The sequence below is a fragment of the Aethalodelphis obliquidens genome, unplaced genomic scaffold (genome assembly GCF_003676395.1).
Source record: "Aethalodelphis obliquidens isolate GAN/ISIS:26980383/991018 unplaced genomic scaffold, ASM367639v1 scaffold9, whole genome shotgun sequence".
NCBI lineage: Eukaryota > Metazoa > Chordata > Mammalia > Artiodactyla > Delphinidae > Aethalodelphis > Aethalodelphis obliquidens.
The window spans coordinates 17,771,941-17,792,967 of record NW_020837953.1 but is presented as its reverse complement, the minus strand read 5'-3'; the positions used below and the strand labels follow the sequence as shown (position 1 = coordinate 17,792,967).

The window sequence follows — 21,027 nt, the reverse complement described above, 5'->3', positions numbered from 1 at the left end:
TTGAATTTTCTACAAACTAGCTTTTGATTTTATTGGTTTTATCTATTGAGTACTTGTTTTCCATATTATTCATTTCCACTCTTTATTATTTCTTTAATTCTACTTATTTTTTATTAAAATTTGCTCTTCTTTTCCCACCTTCCAAGGTATAAGCCTAATCCATCAATATTGTACTTTGGTTCTTTCCTGGTACCAGCAATTAAAGCTATAAATTCCCCTCTAAGCACTGGTCTATATATATTCTAAAAGTCTTAATAGTTGTGTGTTTATTTTTTATCAGTTCAAAATATTTTCTAATTTATCATGATTTTCTTTGATTCCAGACATTTAGGAATATGTTGTGTAATTTACAAGTAATTTGAATTTTCTAACTATCTTTTGGTAATTGACCTCTAAATTAAATTTGTTGTGGTCAGAGTACATATTTGTATGATTCATTCCTTTTAAATTTACTGAAACTTGTTTTCTGGCATAACATATGGTCTATATTGGTTAGTAGTCTACATGCAATTTAAAAGAATGTGTAGCCTGATATCGATGGGTCAATGTGCTCTAATTGTCAATTAGTTCAAATGATTGGTAATGTTTTCAAGTCTTCTATATACTCACAGATTTTCTGTTTACTTGCTTTATCAATTACTAAGATAGAAACGTTGGCAGTTCTACAATTTTTGCTTTATGTGTTTTGTTTTGTTTTTTAATTTTTTTTTTTTTTTTTTTTCTGCCTTGGGTCTTCGTTGCCACATGCAGGCTTTCTCTAGTTGAGGCGAGCAGGGGCTATTCTTCATTGAGGTGCACAGACTTCTCATTGCAGTGGCTTCTCTTGTTGTGGAGCATGGGCTCTAGGCGCGTGGGCTTCAGTAGTTGTGGCACGTGGGCTCAGTAGTTGTGGCTTGCAGGCTGTAGAGCGCAGGCTCAGTAGTGGTGGCTGCCAAGGGCTAGGGATAGGAGGCAACGGGGAGCTGTTTAATGCATATAAAAACTTTCTGGAGATCGGTTTCACACAATGTGACTCTACACTGCTGAACTACAATACTTAAAAATGGTTCAGGGCTTCCCTGGTGGCACAGTGGTTGAGAGTCCGCCTGCCGATGCAGGGGACATGGGTTCGTGCCCCGGTCCAGGAAGATCCCACATGCCGTGGAGCAGCTGGGCCTGTGAGCCATGGCCACTGAGCCTGCACGTCCGGAGCCTGTGCTCCGCAATGGGAGAGGCCACAACAGTGAGAGGCCCGCGTACCAAAAAAAAAAAAAAAAAAAGTTCAGAAGGTAAATTTTATGTGTGTTTACCACAATTTTAAAAATTTAAATAAATAAATTGTAAAGTCCCTAAGGTACTTTTAGGGTTATTCTGTCTATATTATCACATGGCTGATATGGGCCAGAATGTCTTCTCAGATAGGAAACCTCCACTGTTTGTGAGACAGACGTAGAGGGTCTCAGTTCTGGGCATCTGCTTTAAAGTGGGAGAGGATGGGACTTCCCTGGTGGTCCAGTGGTTAAGACTCCAGCTTCCAATGCAGGGGGTACAGGTTCAATCCCTGGTTGTGCAACTAAGATTCCACATGCCACAGCGCCTCCAAAACAAAAACAGAAAACAAACAAACAAAACACAAGTGGGAGAGGTTTCTGACTACTTCCAAAATCTTTTTTAGGAAATGACTGGCCAAGGTGAGGTCCAGTCCTAAGCTCGTTTACCTCTCGGGTCTATCACTTCACGGCCAGTCGTTTTCTGGCGGTGTCCAGCCGCGATTCTGTAACCAGACTAGGTCCTGAGAAGCTGGGAAGGTGAGTTGAGCAGCCAAAGGGGCGGGCCGCGCGTTATAAGATTTGGGGAGGAGGGGGGTGGACGGGCAGGAATGAGGTCCAAGGGAGGAGGGTGAGCTAGCATGTGTTGCCTGGAGACAGCTTGGGACTCTGTTGCCTGGAGACGGCTTGGGACTCTGTTGCCTGGAGACCTGGCAGCCGGTGAGCGTCCAAAGGGCGGTGAGAGGGGGTTAGGTACTGACCAGACACAGCAGAGCCAAGGCCATGGCTGGACACCAGAAGGAGAAGGCCATCGCAGATGAGGTCCACCAGAACCAGATCCTGCGGGAATTGTACCTCAAAGAGTTACGAACCCAGAAACTCCACACGCAGTATCATGTGAATCCACTCCGCAAGGGTGAGGGGAGCTGCGGGATGGAGGAAGGAAAAGGGGGCGCCCCCAGGAAGGAGCCGGCAGAGATGCGGGCGGGGTGCTGGGTGGAGCACAGTAGGAGACGCCTCCTGTGACCTCTCATCCCTTCATAGCCTTCAGGAACTATGACTTTGGGGTTGGAGAGGGGTCTCACCCCCCATCACATCGAAAGTATTAGATACATTAAAATGCATCCAGGTTCTGATTAAATAACATTTTATTGTAAAAAATTTGAAAGGCTTTTTATAAATTGCTTTTGAAATATTTTGCAGGTTTTATGTTTTCTTTTGCATGTGTTTTGGTTTGCTGCTATTAAAGGATTTCTTTCCGTCTTCTAACATTGTCTTAAGACCTTCAGAAAGTTCAAGGGGAGCAGACTCAGGGTCCAACGTGCCCCCTGATAAAATGGCGGCACCCCCACTCCTCACTTTGCACATTCCTGGGCCGGTTTCATCTGGTCCTGTAACATCAGCTCCCCCTAAATGCTACCGAGTCTCAAATGGAGCCCCAGACCCATGTCCCCATCCACCTCCCGGCTCCCTTCCCCGGGACATCCCTTAGGCACCTCAGACGCACTGGTTCAGAAAACCGGGCTCATCCTGCACCCCTCCCCCACCTGCAGCTACTCCAGAATGTTTGGTTTTAGCCAAAGGCACCACAGCCCTTCTCTCTCCCAAGTTAGAAGCTTGGGAGTCATCCCCGGTCTCTCTCTCCCTCCCTCCACACAGCTGAGTAGGCACTGTCCTGTTTGTTCCTTATCCTTTCTCTCACATGATGGTTCCCATGTTCCAGCCTCAGTGGGGAACACCATCATGCATGGCGCGGTCTCTCTGCCTCACCTCATTTGTCTCCGCTCTCTCTCCATCCTCACTCCCAGGCCCTCGTCAGTCCTGCCTGCATTGGTCTGATGGGCTCTTAACTCTCTCTTTCCCTCCAGGCCCAGCTCTCCAACCCTCCCCTACACCACTGCTGGCGAAAGCTGTGCTAAAGGGGATTTGATCATCCAGTCCCTCTGTAAAATCCTCAGTGGTCCCACAGATTCTGAGCTAAGGTTTAACCTGATCCGTACCTAAGGCCCCCGTGGACCTAGCTCTGCTGCCCACCCAGCTTCATCCTGACTCCCCTCCCAACCCGCACACTGTTCCTTTAATAAAAATGTTAGTGCCTGGTCTGCACCAGCCACAGCCTTTCTATCCCACCATATTTAGATGCATGGATTTCCTAAATCATCTTCAGTTTCATAAATATTGTTCCTTCTTTCCAAACTTCTCCCCCAGTCCTGGGCCTGATTAACTGTAGTCCACTGCAGCCCAGCGTTGTAAAGAAAATGTAATGTTATTTCTAAAAATAGAATTTGCATAGAGTTAAGGTGTACCACGTGCTGTTTAGATATACATATACGTATACACAGTGAAGTGATGACGACAGCTATACCCACCTTCTCACACACTTACCTTTGTGGGGGGCGGGGTGAGAGTACAGAAAATGTACGTCTTCCTTTAGCTTATAACTAACCTGGTTTTCCTCTGGAGCCGCCAGCTACTAATTCCAAGAAAACCACTTAACGTCCAATTCTGTTTAAACTTGGTCTATTTCAACAATTTAAATAATCCCTTCAAGCGGCATCCAGGCTTCCTAGGAAAAGCGCTTGGGCTCCCAGCTCATGGTCCTTGGGCACAGGATTCATATGATCCATTGGGATTAAGTGAGGAAATATTAGAATTTGTATCTATGTTTACACTTATGGATAAAGAAAGAAATGATGCTTTGTCAATATATGACAGTAGTGCATAGAGACTATATAAATATTCATATGTGGCAGCTTTTTTACTGGTAGGAGTTTGAGATAAAACACTTGGAGATCACTGGTTCCTTCTGGCCTCTGCTCGTCGACTACTACTCTCCTCCTAGCTCCTTCCACTCGAGTTACTCTGCCTCTCGATGTTTCTCTCGAGTTAGAGTTAATTCTCTAACTCACCAACCTCACTCTTGGATCCCTCCCACCTATCCTCACACAGCAAATTTATTCAGGACTCTGCTCTAAGGTATGTCCTTAGAGACATTTCACCCACACTACACCCCACCATCAACATGGGTTTACCCGTGTAACCTGCTTTATATTGTGCATCCCATTTATATTTGCTTGATATTATATATCTGTTTGTTGAGTATCACCACAAATAGAGTGGAAGCCCAGGGAGTACGGGGACCTCCTCTTTCTTGTTTGCAGCCGCATCTCCAGTGCACCAGTAATTACGGGCTGAAGAGATGTCCGTGGATCCTACACCTCTGTTATCGCATGGGCTGCTGGGTATATATCACTATCTCTGGCTGCCTGGTATGTCTGCATCCCTATAGACCAGTCTGTCCCAGAGAACATTCTGTGATGATGAGAATGTTCTCTATCTGTGCTGCCCTAAATGGTAGCCAGTAGCCACATGTGGCTGTTGATCATTTGAAATCCAGCTGATGGGACTGAGGAATGAACTTTCAATTGTATTAAATTTAAATTATTCAAATTCAAGTCACCGCATGTGGCTGGTGGCCACCATACAGCACAGTGCCTCTCAGATTGTGAGGTCCCCGAAGGTCTTAATGCCCTAGTGCCCAGCACAATACCTGACACATGACAGACACTCAGAAAATGCTGACTGGGTGTCTGGCCTAGGGTGGGTCTCAGAGAGGCCAGGAAGATCGTTTTTTAACTTGAATCTGTGATGCTGTTTTTCTCTAGTTCACACAATCGCCAGAAAGCCCATGTCTTGGCATGATAACCTGGAGGAACCTGCAGATGGTAAGTCTGGGGTCTGAGGATACCGTTGAGATAGAGCGTGGAGAGGCAGCCGGCTGGGAGTCTCAGGGCAGTGGTTTTTGGGGGCAGGCCTCAGTCCTCTGTTTGATCATCTGAAAACGGGGCTCATACTGACAAAGCTCACAAGAGACTGACACATTCAAACAAACAGCCAGTTTATTAACTGCGAAGCCAAAAACATGTTCCTAATGGCCCTGACATTACCGTCATTCATCCATCCAATACTTAGCTGTTACAGGCACAGGTTCTGGAGTCCTACTAACTGAGTTTAAATCCTGGTTCTGCCACTCGTTAACTGTGTGATTTCGAGCAAGTTTTTTAACCCCTCTGAGCCTATCTGTTAGGGGCATTGTGAAGATTAAACAAAATAACCCAAGTGCTTAGAACAGTATCTGGTACACTGGTGATCAGGACATGTTATTATTTTCATTATTACCAGGTGATAGTCACTAGGATGGGGCTGAGGATCTCATACCATAGTCAAGGAGACAGACTAGTAAATACACAGGTAAACAGAGAACAAGATTGGGATGGCAGCAGCATAGAAAACAGGTGCCCATCTCAGGCAGTGGAGTTCTGGGAAGTCTTCTTGGAGGAGGGGATAAGAGGGTGAGGTGGAGTATGTCAGGGTGAGAAGAATGTGGAAGGACATTCCAGGTATATGGAAAAGCACAGAAATGAGATAACAGCATGGCCCACGGACCGTGAGGAGTTTGGCATGGCTGGGAAGTACGGGTGAGTGGGGGCCACGTTTGGGAATGCGGGAAGAGAGATACTTGATGGGAAGCCTAATCCTTCTGGCAAGCTCTCCTCCTTCCCCTCTACCTTCTTAGAGTGGAGTTTGATAGAGGATAGATGTGTGATTTTTGTAGAAGGACAGGGTGGGAAGTGTGAGGGGTGGGAAGGAGGAGTGAGGATCTCATAGCATCACAGAGACAGACAAGTAAATAGATTAATAGAGGACAATCCAAGAAAGTAAGGTTGTTATCTGCAGTGGAGACATCAGCCTGGCTAGAGTGAAGGATAGGAGCTGGGGACTTGCAGCAATAAGGGAAATAACAGGTGGTGAGGGGCTCAAACACCGGGCAGGAGTTCATTACTAGCTGCCTTGTATTCAGGATAAGCTCGGCCCGAGGCCAGGTCCTGTATTCACAGCCCTTCATTTACTTCTCAGACATCTTGCTGAGGTAGATATTTTCCTCCCATTTTGCGGATGAACAAAGTGAGGCCCAGAGAATTAAACCACCTGTCAAGCTAGTAGTGGAAGGGCCACGAATGCCCAACTACCAAGCCAGCTTCTTCCCCTTGTCAGACTGCCTCTCTCAAATTGAGACTGGATAGGATAGATTGCAAATGAAATGTGTCTAAGTCCTTAAGCCGTGGAGTTACAGATATACCTGGTGTTGACAGCCATGCTGATTTCAATCCAGAAGGATCTGACCTCACCTGGTACAGCCCAGCTCCTCACTCTCTCTGCTGCAGCTACATCGCCCAAACTCGCTCATGCCCCAGGACATTTGTTCTTGCTGCCTGTGGCGTGCTTTTCCTCTGCCTCTCTCAGGGCTGGCTCCTGCGAGCCTTCCTACTGAGTAGCCAGCCCTGCCCCGACATGCCCCTTTGCCAACTCCCTTCTTCAGAGTTTGCATCACTGTCTGCCACCATTGGGTTTGTTTTTATAGGTGTATCTTTTGTCCCCTGTCCCCTCACCTAGTCTACCTCTCCAGGAGACCAGGGACCATGTCTATCTCACTCTGCTCTACCTCCAGGGCCCAAACAGTGCCTGGCATAGAGTTTGTGCTCAACAGATGTTTGTTGAGAGATGAGTGGAGGAACCAGATACCTGTGTCGCGAGGCCTAGGCAAGCGTCTGAGGCCGATGCTCTGCCTCTAAGAAAGGATGTGTCAGAGTCAAGGGCACAGGATCTCTCGTTTGGTCCCAAAGCCTGACGCCTTCATAACTCATGCCTCGTCTCCCAGCCAGGTTCCTAAATCTTATCCACCATGCTGCCCAGGGACCAAGGAGGAAATACCCCGAGGCACAGACTGAAAGTCAAGAGATTGGATGGGACTCAGAGCCATTGGTAAGTGTGTCTCCTTCACTTGGAAGGTCAGAGGTAATCCAGTGGTGGCTCAGAGAACAGAGTATGGAGCTGACTGCCTGGGCTTTGACCTCTTACTACCACGTACTAGCTATGTGACCCTGGTAAGGGACTAAGCTCTTTTGTGACTAAGTTTCCTCCTAGTACAGTGGAGATATTACAGCACTTATCTCATAAGATTGCTCCGAGGCTTAAATGGGGTGGTGTTTGTAAGGTGCTTAGAACAGTGCGTGGCATGTAGTGAATGCTGGTAAGTGTGGATTAAGCAAAGCTTTTGCTGATGACAGATGGCCTGAGTTTGCTCTCCCAGGTGTTAGTAGAGTGGTCTCAGGCATATCACCTACATCTCTAAATTCTGTCCCCTTCTCTGGAAAATGCAAATGCCCGTAACATATTTGCCTCGTTGATTGGAGCAATCAATCCTAGGTGCAAGGAGCCTGGCCAACGCAGTCTTTAGCACGTGATCTCCCTAAATGATATAGGGCTTCTGTTCCTGAGGAAGAAATGCAGGGTTTTGTTTTCGTTTTTTTGTTTTTGTTTTTTTGCGGTACGCAGGCCTCTCACCGTTGTGGCCTCTCTCGTTGCGGAGCACAGGCTCCAGACGCGCAGGCTCAGCGGCCATGGCTCACAGGCCCAGCCGCTCCGCAGCATGTGGGATCTTCCCGGACCGGGGCACGAACCCGCGTCCCCTGCATCGGCAGGCGGACTCTCAACCACTGTGCCACCAGGGAAGCCCAAATGCAGGGTTTTGAATAGACAACTTGAAGAGCTTCCTGCTACACTTGTCGTTCAACTCTGATTATGTCTTTCCTCATACAGAAGGTTTTAATTTTTAAGTAGTCAAATGTGCCAATTGTTTCCATTTTGACTTCTGGGTTTTGTACCTTACGTAGGAAAACTTCAAAAACCAGAGTTACAAAACACCTAACTTTGCTCTGTATTTCCCCCTAAGTTGTTACTACTGTTGTTGTTGTTAAGATTTGGCTATGAGCCCATCTGTTTCTTTTGTGGAAGATGTGAGGCTGGAGACACTGTTCCTCAGCTGTGTCAGAATTTCCTTCATTACCTCAAAGGCACCAAGACCTCCACACCCTGTCTTTATATTTGCTGCCCTGCCGATGCCTCCTGGCCCCCAGCCCTCACTCCTTGAGAAGTCCCACTCACCCTACATGAAATCCAGGAGTCACCTCTTCCCTAAAGCCCATTAAGACACTTCTGTCCCCCACTCCCCCTGGGCTTCTTGAGCACCACGTGCTCCTGAAGAGCTGCAGCTCAGTATCAGTGCATCAATGTAACCTGGTGACCCTGGAGCCAGACAGCCTGTGTTCAAATCCCAGCTCCAATGTTCTCTAGCTCTGTGAACTTCACCTCTCTTAACTTCCATTCATCTGCCTTAACATGGGGATAATAGTGTCAACACTTGAAGGTTTGTTGTGTGGATGAACTGAGACATATATAAACTGCTTAAAATGGTACCTAGCACACAGCATGTGCTCAGTAAATGCGGGCTACTGTGATGTTGAGGGGGAAGAATAGACAAGACGGCATGGGGCCCAACTGAGGACCAACTCGGTGCTTCTCCTGGCCTGGTGGCTTAATCCCTGTTGTCTTTATCTGGTGAATAATTTTCTAGTGTGCTCCCTTCCCAAGAACTCCCCACACCCTGTAGTCCTCATATTTCTACAGGCACCTGTCTTTCTCACCCATTTATTTTTTATTTTTTGTGGTTTGCGGGCCTCTCACTGTTGTGGCCTTTCCCGTTGCGGAGCACAGGCTCCGGACGCGCAGGCTCAGCGGCTATGGTTCACGGGCCCAGCCACTCCACGGCATGTGGGATCCTCCCAGACCGGGGCACGAACCCATGTCCCCTGCGTCAGCAGGCGGACTCAACCACTGCGCCACCAGGGAAGTCCTTTCTCACCCATTTATACAACTCCAGTCTGGGCATGGCTCTGCAACCCCTGGTCCTGCGCAGGGCTACTCCATGGAGATGGGAATAAACAGCTCAGTGAGCCGGGTTTTACCAGTGAAGAGCGCAAATAGCTGCTCATTTGTAACAGCCCCTCTTCAGATATGGGGCATCGTGTTGGAGGGAGGAGACTGTGCAAGACAGGGAGAGGCTTCCAGCAGGAGCCCTCACCTCTTACCCAAGAACTGAGTCCAGAGGGAGAGGCGCTGTTGGGCAGCTGGGGAAGAGATAAACGCTCAAAGGGTAAAGGAGGAGGATGGGAGGCGGGGCCACATAATTTACAGTGAATAAGGGAATGGAGAGGGGGCCTGTGAACGAAGGAAGGCGGAGTGAAGAAAAAATCCTCCAAGTTAGATAACTAAGCAATGTAGAAAACTATCACAAAGCACAAGTCATTTAACTCACTACTCTTCATTTTCTTAAAGAGAAAAGGCCTGGCTCCCGTGGGTACAAAGTGTATGGGTAGAAGTGTTGCATCTCTGCCCAGCACATCTCAGGGCAGGCCCAACCAGCCATGATAGGAAGGAGAAATGAGACTGGCTTGGCCAGCCCTGCCCTGCGAGGGCCCCCAGATCACTAGTCACTGTGGGGTTTCAGAGGGTCTGGAAATACACCACACCTGTTCATTTTAAACCTGGGGACAATGCCATCAGATGGCACTGGTGGCAAAGTAAGAAAGAGTACCCAGAAAAGTTAGATCCAGGGGTCATGCAACCATAAAAGGTAATTAAGCTTTCAGAATGATGTGTTTGGGGACCGAAGAGGTTTGATCAGCCCCAACTTAACACAGGGCTCCTGCCCCCAGCGGTACCTCGCCCCGCACAGGCAGAGAACTCCAACCCCAGTACTGGGACTCTGGGGAAGCCACACTCAGTGAGTATCGCTCAGCCTCTGGTCTCCTGGTAACATTTGATGAAAGTATAACCTTTTAGTTAATGGCACAGTGTAGCTTCTGTGAGATTTGTGTGTCCCAGGGCTCACTCTTAACTCAGTTCTCTGTGTAACTACTTCAACAACATCCAATCTTTCATTCAGCAAATATGTCTTGAGTCCCCTGTGTGTGCTGGATACTGTTGCAGGTGCTGGGATACAGATGCAGCACCTCCCCTCATGGAGCATCCATGCCAGTGGGGGGAAGAGTCCACAGGCCTCCACCGTAGGCAGCGGTAAAGGGCAGTGCAGCAACTCTGCACAGTTGAGATTCTCATGCAACCCTGCAAGTCTTTTGGTGGAAATGTTGTCTTTATTTCACAAACAGGGTTTAGCAAGGAAAAGCACCAGAGGCTGCACATCAGGAGACTGAGGCCTGATTCAAGTCCAGGTCTTCCTCCTTCCCCACTGGCTTCTTTCTGATGTCTGCATTCCCTTCTCTAGGTCAACCCACAACGCGATGACCGCAGGCTGAACCACTTCAGGGTCTACAAAGACATCACTCTATACAAGGCTAAAATGTGGAGCTTGGGAGAAGATGGTCACCACAAGTAGTATTCCCGCAGTGCTGTCAATCACTGTCGTTAATGCCCAAAGTGTGTGCTTCCCAGGTAAAAAAAAAAAGGCACTTTAAAGCCTAGGTCTGACTTTTACTGTCCTGAGTCTCACATTTCTCCCTTCTGGTTCATATCCTTAATTTAATAAACTAGGGGGAGAATTCCAGTTAAAGATGGCAAACTAAAGGCCTACAATATCTCCTCTGCCTTCCAGACCCCAGTAATAAATGGAGTTTTTAAAAGGTATAAACCCACAACAGAGAAAATGAGAGAGAACCCTTAGCAGCCAAGAAGACTGAAGCCATGTTTAAAAGACGGAAAGCTGATGGAAGAGGGTGGAGGAGACCACAAAATGCGAGCGGGACACCTCTGAGCACAGAGCTCCACCCCCCAGAACTCTGGAGGGAGGTCAGGACTCTGGACAGAGTGGGGTGTGTGGGAGGGAACTGAAATGGCCACTGGGAGGGGGTCTGCAGGGAGTCTCCTCCACACACCCCAGCACCAGGCGTGTAACGGCTCCCACGTTGGAGGTTTACTCTTGGAGAAATGGGCAAAGCCCAGGGCTCAGGGACACTAAGCAAGACGTGGGGTCAGGGTGAGGTGTAAGGCTGAAGACAATGACCATCTGTGAAAAGGAGGCTGAACCTCTCACTCGCACATGCTGCATTTTTACCCCGGGTTTGAAGCTAGAGGGCTCCTTTCTGAAAAAATGAAACAGCTCTAAAGAAAAGACCCCCCCCCACACACACACACATGATACCATTTGAAGGTCCTGGGAAACAAGAACCAGGGAACGTCCAAGCAGGTGAACACACGGAGGTGCTGGGAGAGTCACTCGCCCAGGGAGGGCACGGACGCTCTGTGCACTGCCCCCCACCCTGCCCACAAATCCCTTGCTCTCTGTATCTCTTCCATCTGGCTCTTCCTGACTTATGCCTTGAAGGGTGAAGCCATATATTGCTGTGGTCACTCCTGCTTTTGTATCGTGCCAAGACTGAATGGAAGCTCCAATGCTGAGTGGCCTCACCCTGACAGCCATTTTCATACAAGGCTGGACTAGACCAATTATTAGTGACTACATGGGAATCTAGAAGGGGGCCAGTATCTCATAACTGTTATAAACTTTTTGCTCTAAGGAATCCATGGTCAATGATCAAAGGGTGACCTGTGATATCACAGAAAGAGATTTGGTCTTTTCCTGGTTCCTGACGCAGAGCTCCTAAAACCTTTGTAATTTCCTAAAGGATAGGGGTGGTAGGAGGGTCTTTTTTTCTAATGAGGTGACTCTTAGCAGCCTCTAGACAGCTTCAGCATGGGGGCTGCTCCCCAGGAAGACCAAGCCTTGGTTAGAAACTTGCAACTTTCAGCCCCACCATCCAACCTCTGGGGAGGGAGGAGGAGCTCAAGATTGAATTAATCACCAATGGCCCATGATTTCATCAATCACGCCCACATAGTGAAACCTCCAAAGACCCCTAGACTGCAGGGTTTGGAGAGCTTCCGGGTGGGTGAACACATCAAGGTGCTGGGGGGGTGGCAGTGTCTTAACTCTCAGGATTTGTGGCTTGAGTGTGCCTGGCATTCGGATGCACCTGGTCTTCCTTTAAGATAGTGTTGATTATTGCTAGATTACTGGATTTTCTTGAGTGGTCATTAGCTTACAACAGTCTCCTGAATGCCTTTAAAATTCCCTGTCTTTAATCCCCTAGTGGGATTTCTAAACGAATTATCCTACTCTATCCCTATCAGATTCACCTCCAACATTTTATCATTTGTACTTTCAATGCCACAAAATATCTCCAAGAGTCCCTTTAATGGGAAGTTTTCTGCCAGTGTCACTTCCTCTGGGACATCATCATCCTTTCCATCATTTTCCTCATTCTGTTAAGTTCACATTCACTATTTCTCTCGCTGCATCTCTATCTAGTCTCTACAACAGCAGCCTTGTCTCCATTCCCTCATCACCTGTCTCTCCTATAATTCCATTTGCATTCTATTCCATTTTACTTCCAACCTTACCACTTTTCATTTCTTTGCTGCACTTTCATCTGTTGGTCAATTCCCTCTTTCAATGACTTACTTTTGTAAAACGCCACGTGGGTTTATCGCTGGAGATGAGACAACACAACTGCACTCCTTGCCACCTGTGCATGAACTAAATAACAGGTGTGCAGTGGCCAATCACCCACATACTTCAAAAGCAGTGGTATTTGGCCACTATTCATTATGTTTCTTTTATGCAGTGGTTTATGAACTGAAGAGCCAGCAGCAAAGTTTCTATTTTCTGCAATTACTTGGTTAACAATACTTTGGTAACTGAAACATGAACAGCCTTGTCGAGGAACACAGCTGCTATAACTGCACCTTGATAGCTGAAGTCCACGTATATTGGAACAAAGCAAAGCAAGAACAGCCTGGACTCGGTAATGGGAACTGCTAGCTCCTACTTATCTTTCAATGCATGGAATTGCATTTTAAAGCAGTATGAGGGCTAATGCTGAGTTCTATAAAGTATACCTCTGAAATTAAGGAAAGTGATTCCATTTGCTATGAAGAAAAAAAAAAAAAGGAAAGAAGGTACATTGTTTTCAAAACCTTTAGAAGTACTCAAATCAGTAATTTACTTTTGTCCCTACTAGTATGAACTCTGGCAATCTGTGTTCACCTTTCTTAAAGCTCTCAATATGCTCCACATATAATTCAAAGTCTGAGCTGAGGCTCCTTATTGGAATTACTATACGTTACCCCATTCACTGCCATTGTACAGACTGTCAAAATAGGTCAGGGTTAAACATGGTGGTCTTCTGAGAACATGACTTGTTTGCTTGGAATTTTGCTCATTGAAATTAGTTTACAAAAACTAAATTCATTCTTTTTGTTCTAGAAACTCAATATCATAGGAAACCAGAGAGATCCTTTTTTAAGTCCCAATGATGCTACAAGGAAACAATGTGAAAATCAGTTGTTTTTTCTGCCTAAGCATATAGAGTTCTCAGATATCTGTAGCCTCCTTAAAGTATGGCTTCTGAACTGGAATAGAGAGAGGAGGGCAGGGAAGCTGCCTTCCTTTCCCACCTTTCAAGATACAGGAAAGCCCAAACATGGCCCGCCCACCACATCCAACCTGTGCACAGCTCCCAGCCAGCAGTGGAGAAGCTTCAAACATGCACCACCACGGCTCAGCAGACATTAGGGAGAGCCACCCCACCCAGCAAAATAAGCCTATGCAGGTATACACTCTCATACGGCAGGCAGTGTCCTAAGCATTTTACACATATTAACTCAACGCTGAAAGGAATCCTCTTTGGTAGATACTATTATCATGTCTACATGGAGATGACAAAGCACAGAAAAATTAACTTGCCCAAGGTCAAGCAGCAAGTATGCAGCAGGGCCAGGTGTCAAACCGAGCAGTCTGGCCCCAGAATCCATGCTTTTAACTTCAACAGGGCTCATTTATTTATTATCAATAAATGGCAGTATTATTTAATATGTAAAAAGTAACTTCTAAATCTTTTAGTCCTGAGTTTTTAACCAAGAATATATATTTCTCTGAAAATTTTTCTTTAGTTTATTGAAAGAATTTTTACAAAAGGAAACCAACAGAAGGGATCCAATTGCATTGTGAAATCCCAAGTCTCCATCCCTTTTCTTGGTCTTTGTATACAAAGATGCTGCTTATTTAGCGTGTTCTGCTCTTCATTTTCTCTCTTGTCCGTTTCCCGGGTCTCTTCTGCAGAAAAGGAAACACCACATGTATTCACACAGCAGTTGGCCTTCTGCCCCAGGGTCAGGATACAGGGAAAGAAAGGGAAGGGGAGGGGCGGGGTGGGAGAGGAAGCTGCTCTGGCCCCTCACCTGCACCCCCGGCTCACTTACATTTGATCCTTTCTTTCCAGGCCTCTTGAGGCCCTTGCCATGAGCTATCTTGGCCCGGAAGCCGGATACATCATCATAGCTCTCACGAGTGTTCCACTTGGAGCCTTTCTTCCTCCCACCATAACCAAACCTCTGGTTTTTATAGCGTCGCTTGGCACTGGGCCTGGAAAAAAGCGGTCTTACACGTTACCCTCAGCACTGCAAATCCTGATGAATGTAATGACCCAACAATACCCTCAGTTTCCTATCTGTACAGGTACTACTGTACCTAGAATCTCATCCTTGGCCCTACATTTCTACTCTACAAACTCCCCAGGCAAGCTCATCCCTTTACAGTCTTAACCACCAAAGCAGGAAAACAAAGGAAGAATCAGGAAAAGACCCAGATATATCGTGTGGCTTTTACCACTTATCTTCAGAAACCTTTCTACTTACACTAAATCTTGCTAAAGCATCCTCAGTTGTTTCAATTCCTCTCAAGTATATTAAATGCAGTTAACATTCAGGTGTCATACATTTTAAAACTGGTCGTCCCACAGGAATCTCAATTCACCATATTCAAAGTCACACGTCACCTCCCTTCTAGACTGGTTTCAGCTCCTGTATCTATGTCCTAACTTGAGGCTGGTGGTCCTACCATCTACTCAGCCACCCACACTATGAACCTGGAGTGGGCCTTGATTCTTCCTTCTTTCATTTTCTACACCCAGCTCAGTTACTGAGACCTGCTAATTTAACCTCTTGAATATTTCTTCAACCCATTTTCTCTTCTCTACCCCCGTTAACACTTCTATGTCATTATCTTGTTCTCTGGACTTCTGTAACAGTCCCCGCCTCCCTCACTTACACGAGCAACACTGAAATATTTAAAATATGAACATGACCTGCTCGCTATTTTGAATAAAGCCCATCAGCGGCTCCCCACTGACTGCTGGATACAGCCCCGGCTCCTCACAAGGCCAACACACACTGCCCCGTACTCGGCCCAGGTCCCCCCAGCTACACCGCGCCACTCCTTGCCCACACTGTGTCCCTATGATACCAAATGCTGGCTGCTCTCATCTCTGTGCTTCTGCTCATTAGTGTTCTTCTTTCTTCCCGAAACCCCATGTCTCTCCCGTTCTCCTGGTTAATTCCTTCCTACTCATGCCTCAGACTAAGCTCAGGGGGACCCTCCTCCAGGAAGTCATCACCTGACCCTGACCCCTGGACCATGTCACATATTTCTAAAATGTGCTTCCAGATTACTATATCTAATGCCTCTATCACAGCATGTACTACATTATACAGAAATGACCATTTCCCCCAGGACGGGTGCCCAGAAATGCATAAAGGTAAACGAAAAGAACCAATAATAATATCCAACATTACCCCTTTCAATCTTCCTAATATTAAGAGGCACTTACAATTTTCTCATTTTCATAGATAAGGAAATTAACATTTAGAAAGGTGAAGTAACCTGCTCAAAGCCACCCTCCTAATGAGTGGCAGAGTCCAGACGGGAACCTTAGGTCTGTACACTTAACCATCACACATGAGGAATCAGCTTCTACTGAGTGTTCACTCAAAATGTGCCAAATCCTGAAATCGCCTCATTTTAAACTTCAAAGACTGATGTGGCTGAATGGGCCCATCACACGGCCTGTAGCTGTGGCCACACTCTCTGCACTGAGGTCACACCGTGAACTGTGGCCCTGCATGCACCACCACCAAAACAGAAGCCGGCACCCATACCCCTTCTTCATCTGCTGGCCTTTGGCTCCTTCTTTCGTGCTCCGTGCGACAGGCTTCTGATCTCCCTCGAGGAAGTCCAGTTTATCAGAGAAGCCTGGGAGTGAAGAAGTACTTCGATCAGCGCCATCACATTTTAAGAAAAGATTAAGCTTCGAAAGAAGGATGTTACTTATGGAATTGGTATTAAGAGGCCCATCTTGCTCCCCACACCATTCCCAAACCTTAGGTCCAATAGTTCCAAATCAATCAAGCCTCTAGAGCACTATGTGTTTGTTAGAATTAGCAGGGACCCCTGCTCCTCTGCAGCCTTAGGAGAGAATATACTCACCTTTCTGATATTTCTTAATGGCACTCATCATGTGTGCTTTCTCCCGCTGCCGCTTCTGAAGAACTTCTGTTTGCACCTGGACGGGGACACAGGACTGTTAAACCCACTCCAAGCCGGCACTACAAGTGTCTACATTCTCTCAGTAACCACGCTGTGACATTACCGCCACCGCTGAACACTCACTGTGTGCCACAACTACACTAAAGCTCTAAGTATAGTCTCTATTTCTCATCTCAACCACCTAGTGAAGTAGAAATTCTTATGACCCCGAAACTGAAGCACAGAGAGGTTACACAACTTGACTGGGTCACACACGAGAAAGTGCGGAGCTGAGATTCACACCCAGGCAGTCTGCACCCTTACCCCATGACACAACCTGCCTACAAAACTGCACAAATCATGTTTATGTCTACATCCAATTCTCCCACTAATTATATTTGGGCAGACTAAATATCTAACCTACTGTTGCTAGGCATGAAAGTACCAACAGAGAAAACAATCTCCCTGAAAAACAAAGAAAAAAAGCTTTAAGGACAAAAAGAGATGATTAAACTCTAAGGCAGCACTCCTCCATCTCAACACCATGACAGCTGCGGCAGGACCACTGTGTGTGTGGGGGCACGGCCTGCCCTGGGCACCGCAGGGTGTTCAGCAGCCTCCCTGCCCTCTAGCTGCCAACAGGACGCTCCCCACCAGGACGCGACGACCAAAACTGTCTCCAGCATTGCCAAATGTTCCCTGGTAAGCAGAACTGTCCCCCACTGAGAAACACAGCCCTGAGGTTTCCTCACATTAGAAACAAGGGGCTAATGGACCCGACTAAGTTATTCTTTCCTTTGATAATTTAAGTTATGTTAAACCAACTGCCCAAGTCTTTGAGTTGATCTCAACCACCAACCACATCCATCCAATAGATCCACAGCTGCCCTTGTGCAGAGCCCAGCATGCTAATCTGCTCATACCCTGCTGAGGATCCATCAGGGAAATAACTGCAACTGTGGACGGCAGCTCAGCACCCAGATCACAAGTGTTTACGTCCAAAACATTAACAAGGTCTTAACACCCATGCTGATCCTCTTCACAGTCATTTCTTCCCACAACCCTAAGTTTAGTTCCTGTCATCTTCCTTCTTAGGTAACCATGAAATAAATAAGGAAATCAAGGAAAGTTTCATGGTATATGCCTTCTGGCTTTACATCGGAACTCAGTCACAGTTCAAACATACTGGTGCCATTTTTTCTGATTGGATAACAATCAGTAATATGATTGATTCCTTCAAGGACTTTATAATCATCTAGGCCAGTGATTCTCAAACCAGGATGTGTATTGGAGACATCTCAGAAGCTTTAGGGGCAAGGGATGAAAACATACAGATTCCCAGAGTTCCCGAAGCCTAGAAATCTGTTTTGAAGTTTCCCCAGTTGACTGTGCTGTGAGGTCAGGTTGGGAAACCATTGATCTGGACCCAGTTCTCTGATGTACAGGTGTGCAAACTGCAGCCCAGAGAGGCGCATAACTTGCCGGTAGTGACCACACTACCTCTGGCTACACACAGGTGTCCAGGAGGGATTGTGCTCACGGACACTAGCACCCATGCCACTGTGAAACAGTAAACACACGATGGAACACACACGCGGCACGGAACCAACGCAGACCAAGCAATCTACTGACAAACACACTCGGCCCCATCCCAACCCCGCTCCTTTTCCTTCCCACCTTCTTTCCGTATTTCCTAAGTGCTCGCAGCTGCTTAGCCTTTTCCGACCTCTCCATGGCGACCTGTTTAGCCTGCAGCTTCTGTCGAATCTAAAACACAAAATATTATCAGCTTATGTTATTTGAAAATGGGATGACTGCTGCTTAGGATGCACTGCAGCAGGGAGCAGTTATTTCCAGCTCTGCAAACTATGGGGCTCAAAGGGACCTTGTGAATCAGCTACTCCAAGCCCTGCGTTCTACACACAAGGACAGTAAGTCCCAAAGGCTGACCACTTTGTCCAAGACACCAAAAGTCTCAGCCTTGCAACCAGAATATCAAAGCGACCTCCCTCCTCCCAGTGCGCTGTTTGATCCATTACGCAAAATGGCATGGTACCAGGAGAGAAGACTAACTTCTCTCCGTCCCTACTGTCGGCAGACTGTGCAGCTTCAGCCCCCTTCTCCAATACATCACATACACAATAAAAGCTCAAACAGATATCAGGTACCTAGCAGCATGCATTAAACATACACATTTCAGTTAAAGGATGAGCAGTTGTCAGTTTGAATGTGCAGAGATGGGTCTGGGCTCGTCTCTAGATTAGCTTCCCTGAGTACACTGAGAAAAGAAAATCCAGCTTGAGACCCAAGGGAATTATTTAGGTATATCTTGGATTAGATGTTGGTAATTCTCTGCCTCCCAAAGTTGAATGAGGGCAAATTCTACCTAACTCTAAATTATATCAAATCTGAGCCATATATTAATCCTTCATTTTACAGAAGAGGAAAACTGAGGCCCAGAGAAAGGTAACTGTCTACCAGTTATAGTGCTGCCCCCAGGCATTGGCAGGAAAGAACTATTGTCTTTTCCACGCATCATGCCATGACCAAGCCAGTTAGGAAATGCATAAAGGCCATCTTTACTTCAGGGACCACACTTCTTACAGTACTTTCCTCCCCTTAACTGTTTAAATTAGGAAAATGTCACCCTTACATTTATCCAACTGGTGGTGATTGGCACGAATCTGATGTAGATAACTGAGATAATAATTGTCCACTGACAACCCATTCCCTATCAGTGGGCTTATGCTATGTGTAAATGTTAAAGGAGATAAGCCAGCTGAATACACTTAAGTACAACGCCTCAGCTATCCAGAGAAAATCATTTCTGTTTCTCACCTTCTGCATCTGCTGATCAGACTTGGCCATCTCTGCAAAATAATCCGTGGGCCGCTTGGTAGGGACTTTGAGCTGATGGAGGCGGGGCAATACTGCAAGCACTGCTGCCTGGGCCTGACTGTAGCTGAGGATGTAGGACAAAAGTGTAAAATAAGCTAAGGGAGAGAGGCCTTACATCCTTTTCACTGCTCTCATGAGGCATCCAAGGTCAGGACTCTCAACATCTGACCTCCACCAGCAAGAACACACACACAAACAAAAACAGTAATAAAACCTCATTAATTTAATGGGAGAAATTGAGATGTACACTCTTTTTAAAAGGAGTGGTGAGTATTGCTAAAAATAAATTAGTAGCTTAAGAGAATGACCACTTTAGAAGTGCCCATTAACTTACAAACAAATGCCAATTACACATTCTTATGTGGTCACTAAGAAAAGCCCATATAAGGACCTTCCATAAGCAAATTTTTGTTCTAATAATTAACTGCACACACACACAAACTTTAAAACTGGGTATTTGAAAATAAACTGTACTTTAAATTCTGATTGCTGGACAAAGGGTCTCTTCTCTCAACCAGGGAGAATCTCCTAGCTCTTCAGTCCAAAGAAGACTTCCTCCCTACACCCCGGCCTACGACACCTCTGAGGAGTACGGGCCCACGGCTTCCCCCTCTCCAGCACAAGAACCCACAACCTCTGCCACATTTGAAAACACACATACAAGCTCATCTCACGCTGAAAGTCATCTTCTGGATCAACAGCTTTCTGATCCTTGTTCTGAGATGTTGCCTGCGGTCCACGGATTGCCGGTACCGGACCCAGGGTCACATCAAGCCTTTCAACCCATTCCAGATCCCGCTTGAATTCAGCCAAACACTGCTTCAGGCCATTCTAGGAAATTCAGACACTAAGCTCGCAAGACAGTAACAGGCCAGTGGAAGAAGAGCTAACCCCCAAGACCCCGACAGGTAGTTGACCCTCTTGGCAATACGCAGGTTGTGTCTTTCCTGGGACTAGAACGCAGCCTCCCGAGCACAACGGTGCCTCGCGCGCATCCCAAGTCCAGCACCCTCCAACCGGGCGCCCGAGCTCACCACGTCGTTCACGGCCTTCTTCGGCCCCTCTAGCACCACGTTGAGGCCTGGCTTCAGAAGCCCTCGGGAAAACGCCTCCTGCAACTACAGGGCACGATCGGCGGTCAGTACCGGGGAGTGAGGACCCCTCTCCTGCGCGCAGCCCCACGAGCTCGGATGACACCTACCTCTCTGTCTGTGACAAGGGGGTCGTCAGAATCCGAGTCCGAATCTGAGAGTGGGGGAGTGTCCATCTCGCAGCACGCACGTCCACACCTGCCGGAGAAGCGAAGGAGCCCGAGGCCCCCGCGCCTGGAAAAGGGCTCCCCTCGTCGCCGCCGCCGCCCGCTTTCAGCCCCCTACCCTCCCGCCCGCTGCTCCACGTGGACTCGAACAACACCAGCTCCCGACAGCCCCCAGAGGCAGCTGAACTTTCTGATCGGAGTTCCGCTTCCGGCTGCTGACACACTTCCGGTTTCCCGTTGCCATAGGAACCGCTCCGGCGTCTGTGAGTGCCGCGTTGCTTGGGATTCGTAGGCGTAGTACCCTGTATACACGCGTGCTCTGGTGATCCAGAGAGCAGAAGCGACAG

At 47.2% G+C, this 21,027-nt stretch overlaps 2 protein-coding genes across 2 annotated transcripts; one reads left to right on the top strand and one right to left on the bottom strand.

Annotated features, from left to right (window-relative positions):
* The first annotated feature begins 1,956 nt into the window (after nt 1-1,956).
* CFAP144 (cilia and flagella associated protein 144) lies at nt 1,957-10,626 on the top strand. The gene is made up of 4 exons (XM_027108861.1): nt 1,957-2,163; nt 4,913-4,972; nt 6,967-7,070; nt 10,432-10,626. Exons 1-4 carry the CDS (start codon nt 2,031-2,033, stop codon nt 10,540-10,542), a joined length of 408 nt encoding a protein of 135 aa, XP_026964662.1. The 5' UTR covers nt 1,957-2,030; the 3' UTR covers nt 10,543-10,626.
* A 3,465-nt stretch (nt 10,627-14,091) lies between these two features.
* On the bottom strand, nt 14,092-20,895 carry EBNA1BP2 (EBNA1 binding protein 2). The gene is made up of 9 exons (XM_027108859.1): nt 20,624-20,895; nt 20,457-20,540; nt 20,084-20,253; nt 19,363-19,486; nt 18,202-18,291; nt 16,486-16,561; nt 16,158-16,251; nt 14,424-14,586; nt 14,092-14,277 (listed from the first exon to the last, which is right to left on the bottom strand). Exons 1-9 carry the CDS (start codon nt 20,687-20,689, stop codon nt 14,227-14,229), a joined length of 918 nt encoding a protein of 305 aa, XP_026964660.1. The 5' UTR covers nt 20,690-20,895; the 3' UTR covers nt 14,092-14,226.
* Nucleotides 20,896-21,027: the final 132 nt, after the last annotated feature.

What these genes read in the sequence shown, in the direction of transcription:
- CFAP144 (XM_027108861.1), top strand. Translation starts at nt 2,031, where the DNA reads ATGGCTGGACACCAGAAGGAGAAGGCCATCGCAGATGAGGTCCACCAG. An exon ending in TGTGAATCCACTCCGCAAGG is followed by an intron (nt 2,164 to 4,912) that starts GTGAGGGGAGCT and finishes GTTTTTCTCTAG; the next exon opens with TTCACACAATCGCCAGAAAG. An exon ending in GATGGGACTCAGAGCCATTG is followed by an intron (nt 7,071 to 10,431) that starts GTAAGTGTGTCT and finishes TCCCTTCTCTAG; the next exon opens with GTCAACCCACAACGCGATGA.
- EBNA1BP2 (XM_027108859.1), bottom strand. Translation starts at nt 20,689, where the DNA reads ATGGACACTCCCCCACTCTCAGATTCGGACTCGGATTCTGACGACCCC. An exon ending in TTTCAGCGTGAGATGAGCTT is followed by an intron (nt 19,487 to 20,083) that starts GTATGTGTGTTT and finishes CTACATCCTCAG; the next exon opens with CTACAGTCAGGCCCAGGCAG. An exon ending in CTGATCAGCAGATGCAGAAG is followed by an intron (nt 18,292 to 19,362) that starts GTGAGAAACAGA and finishes TTTGTGTTTTAG; the next exon opens with ATTCGACAGAAGCTGCAGGC.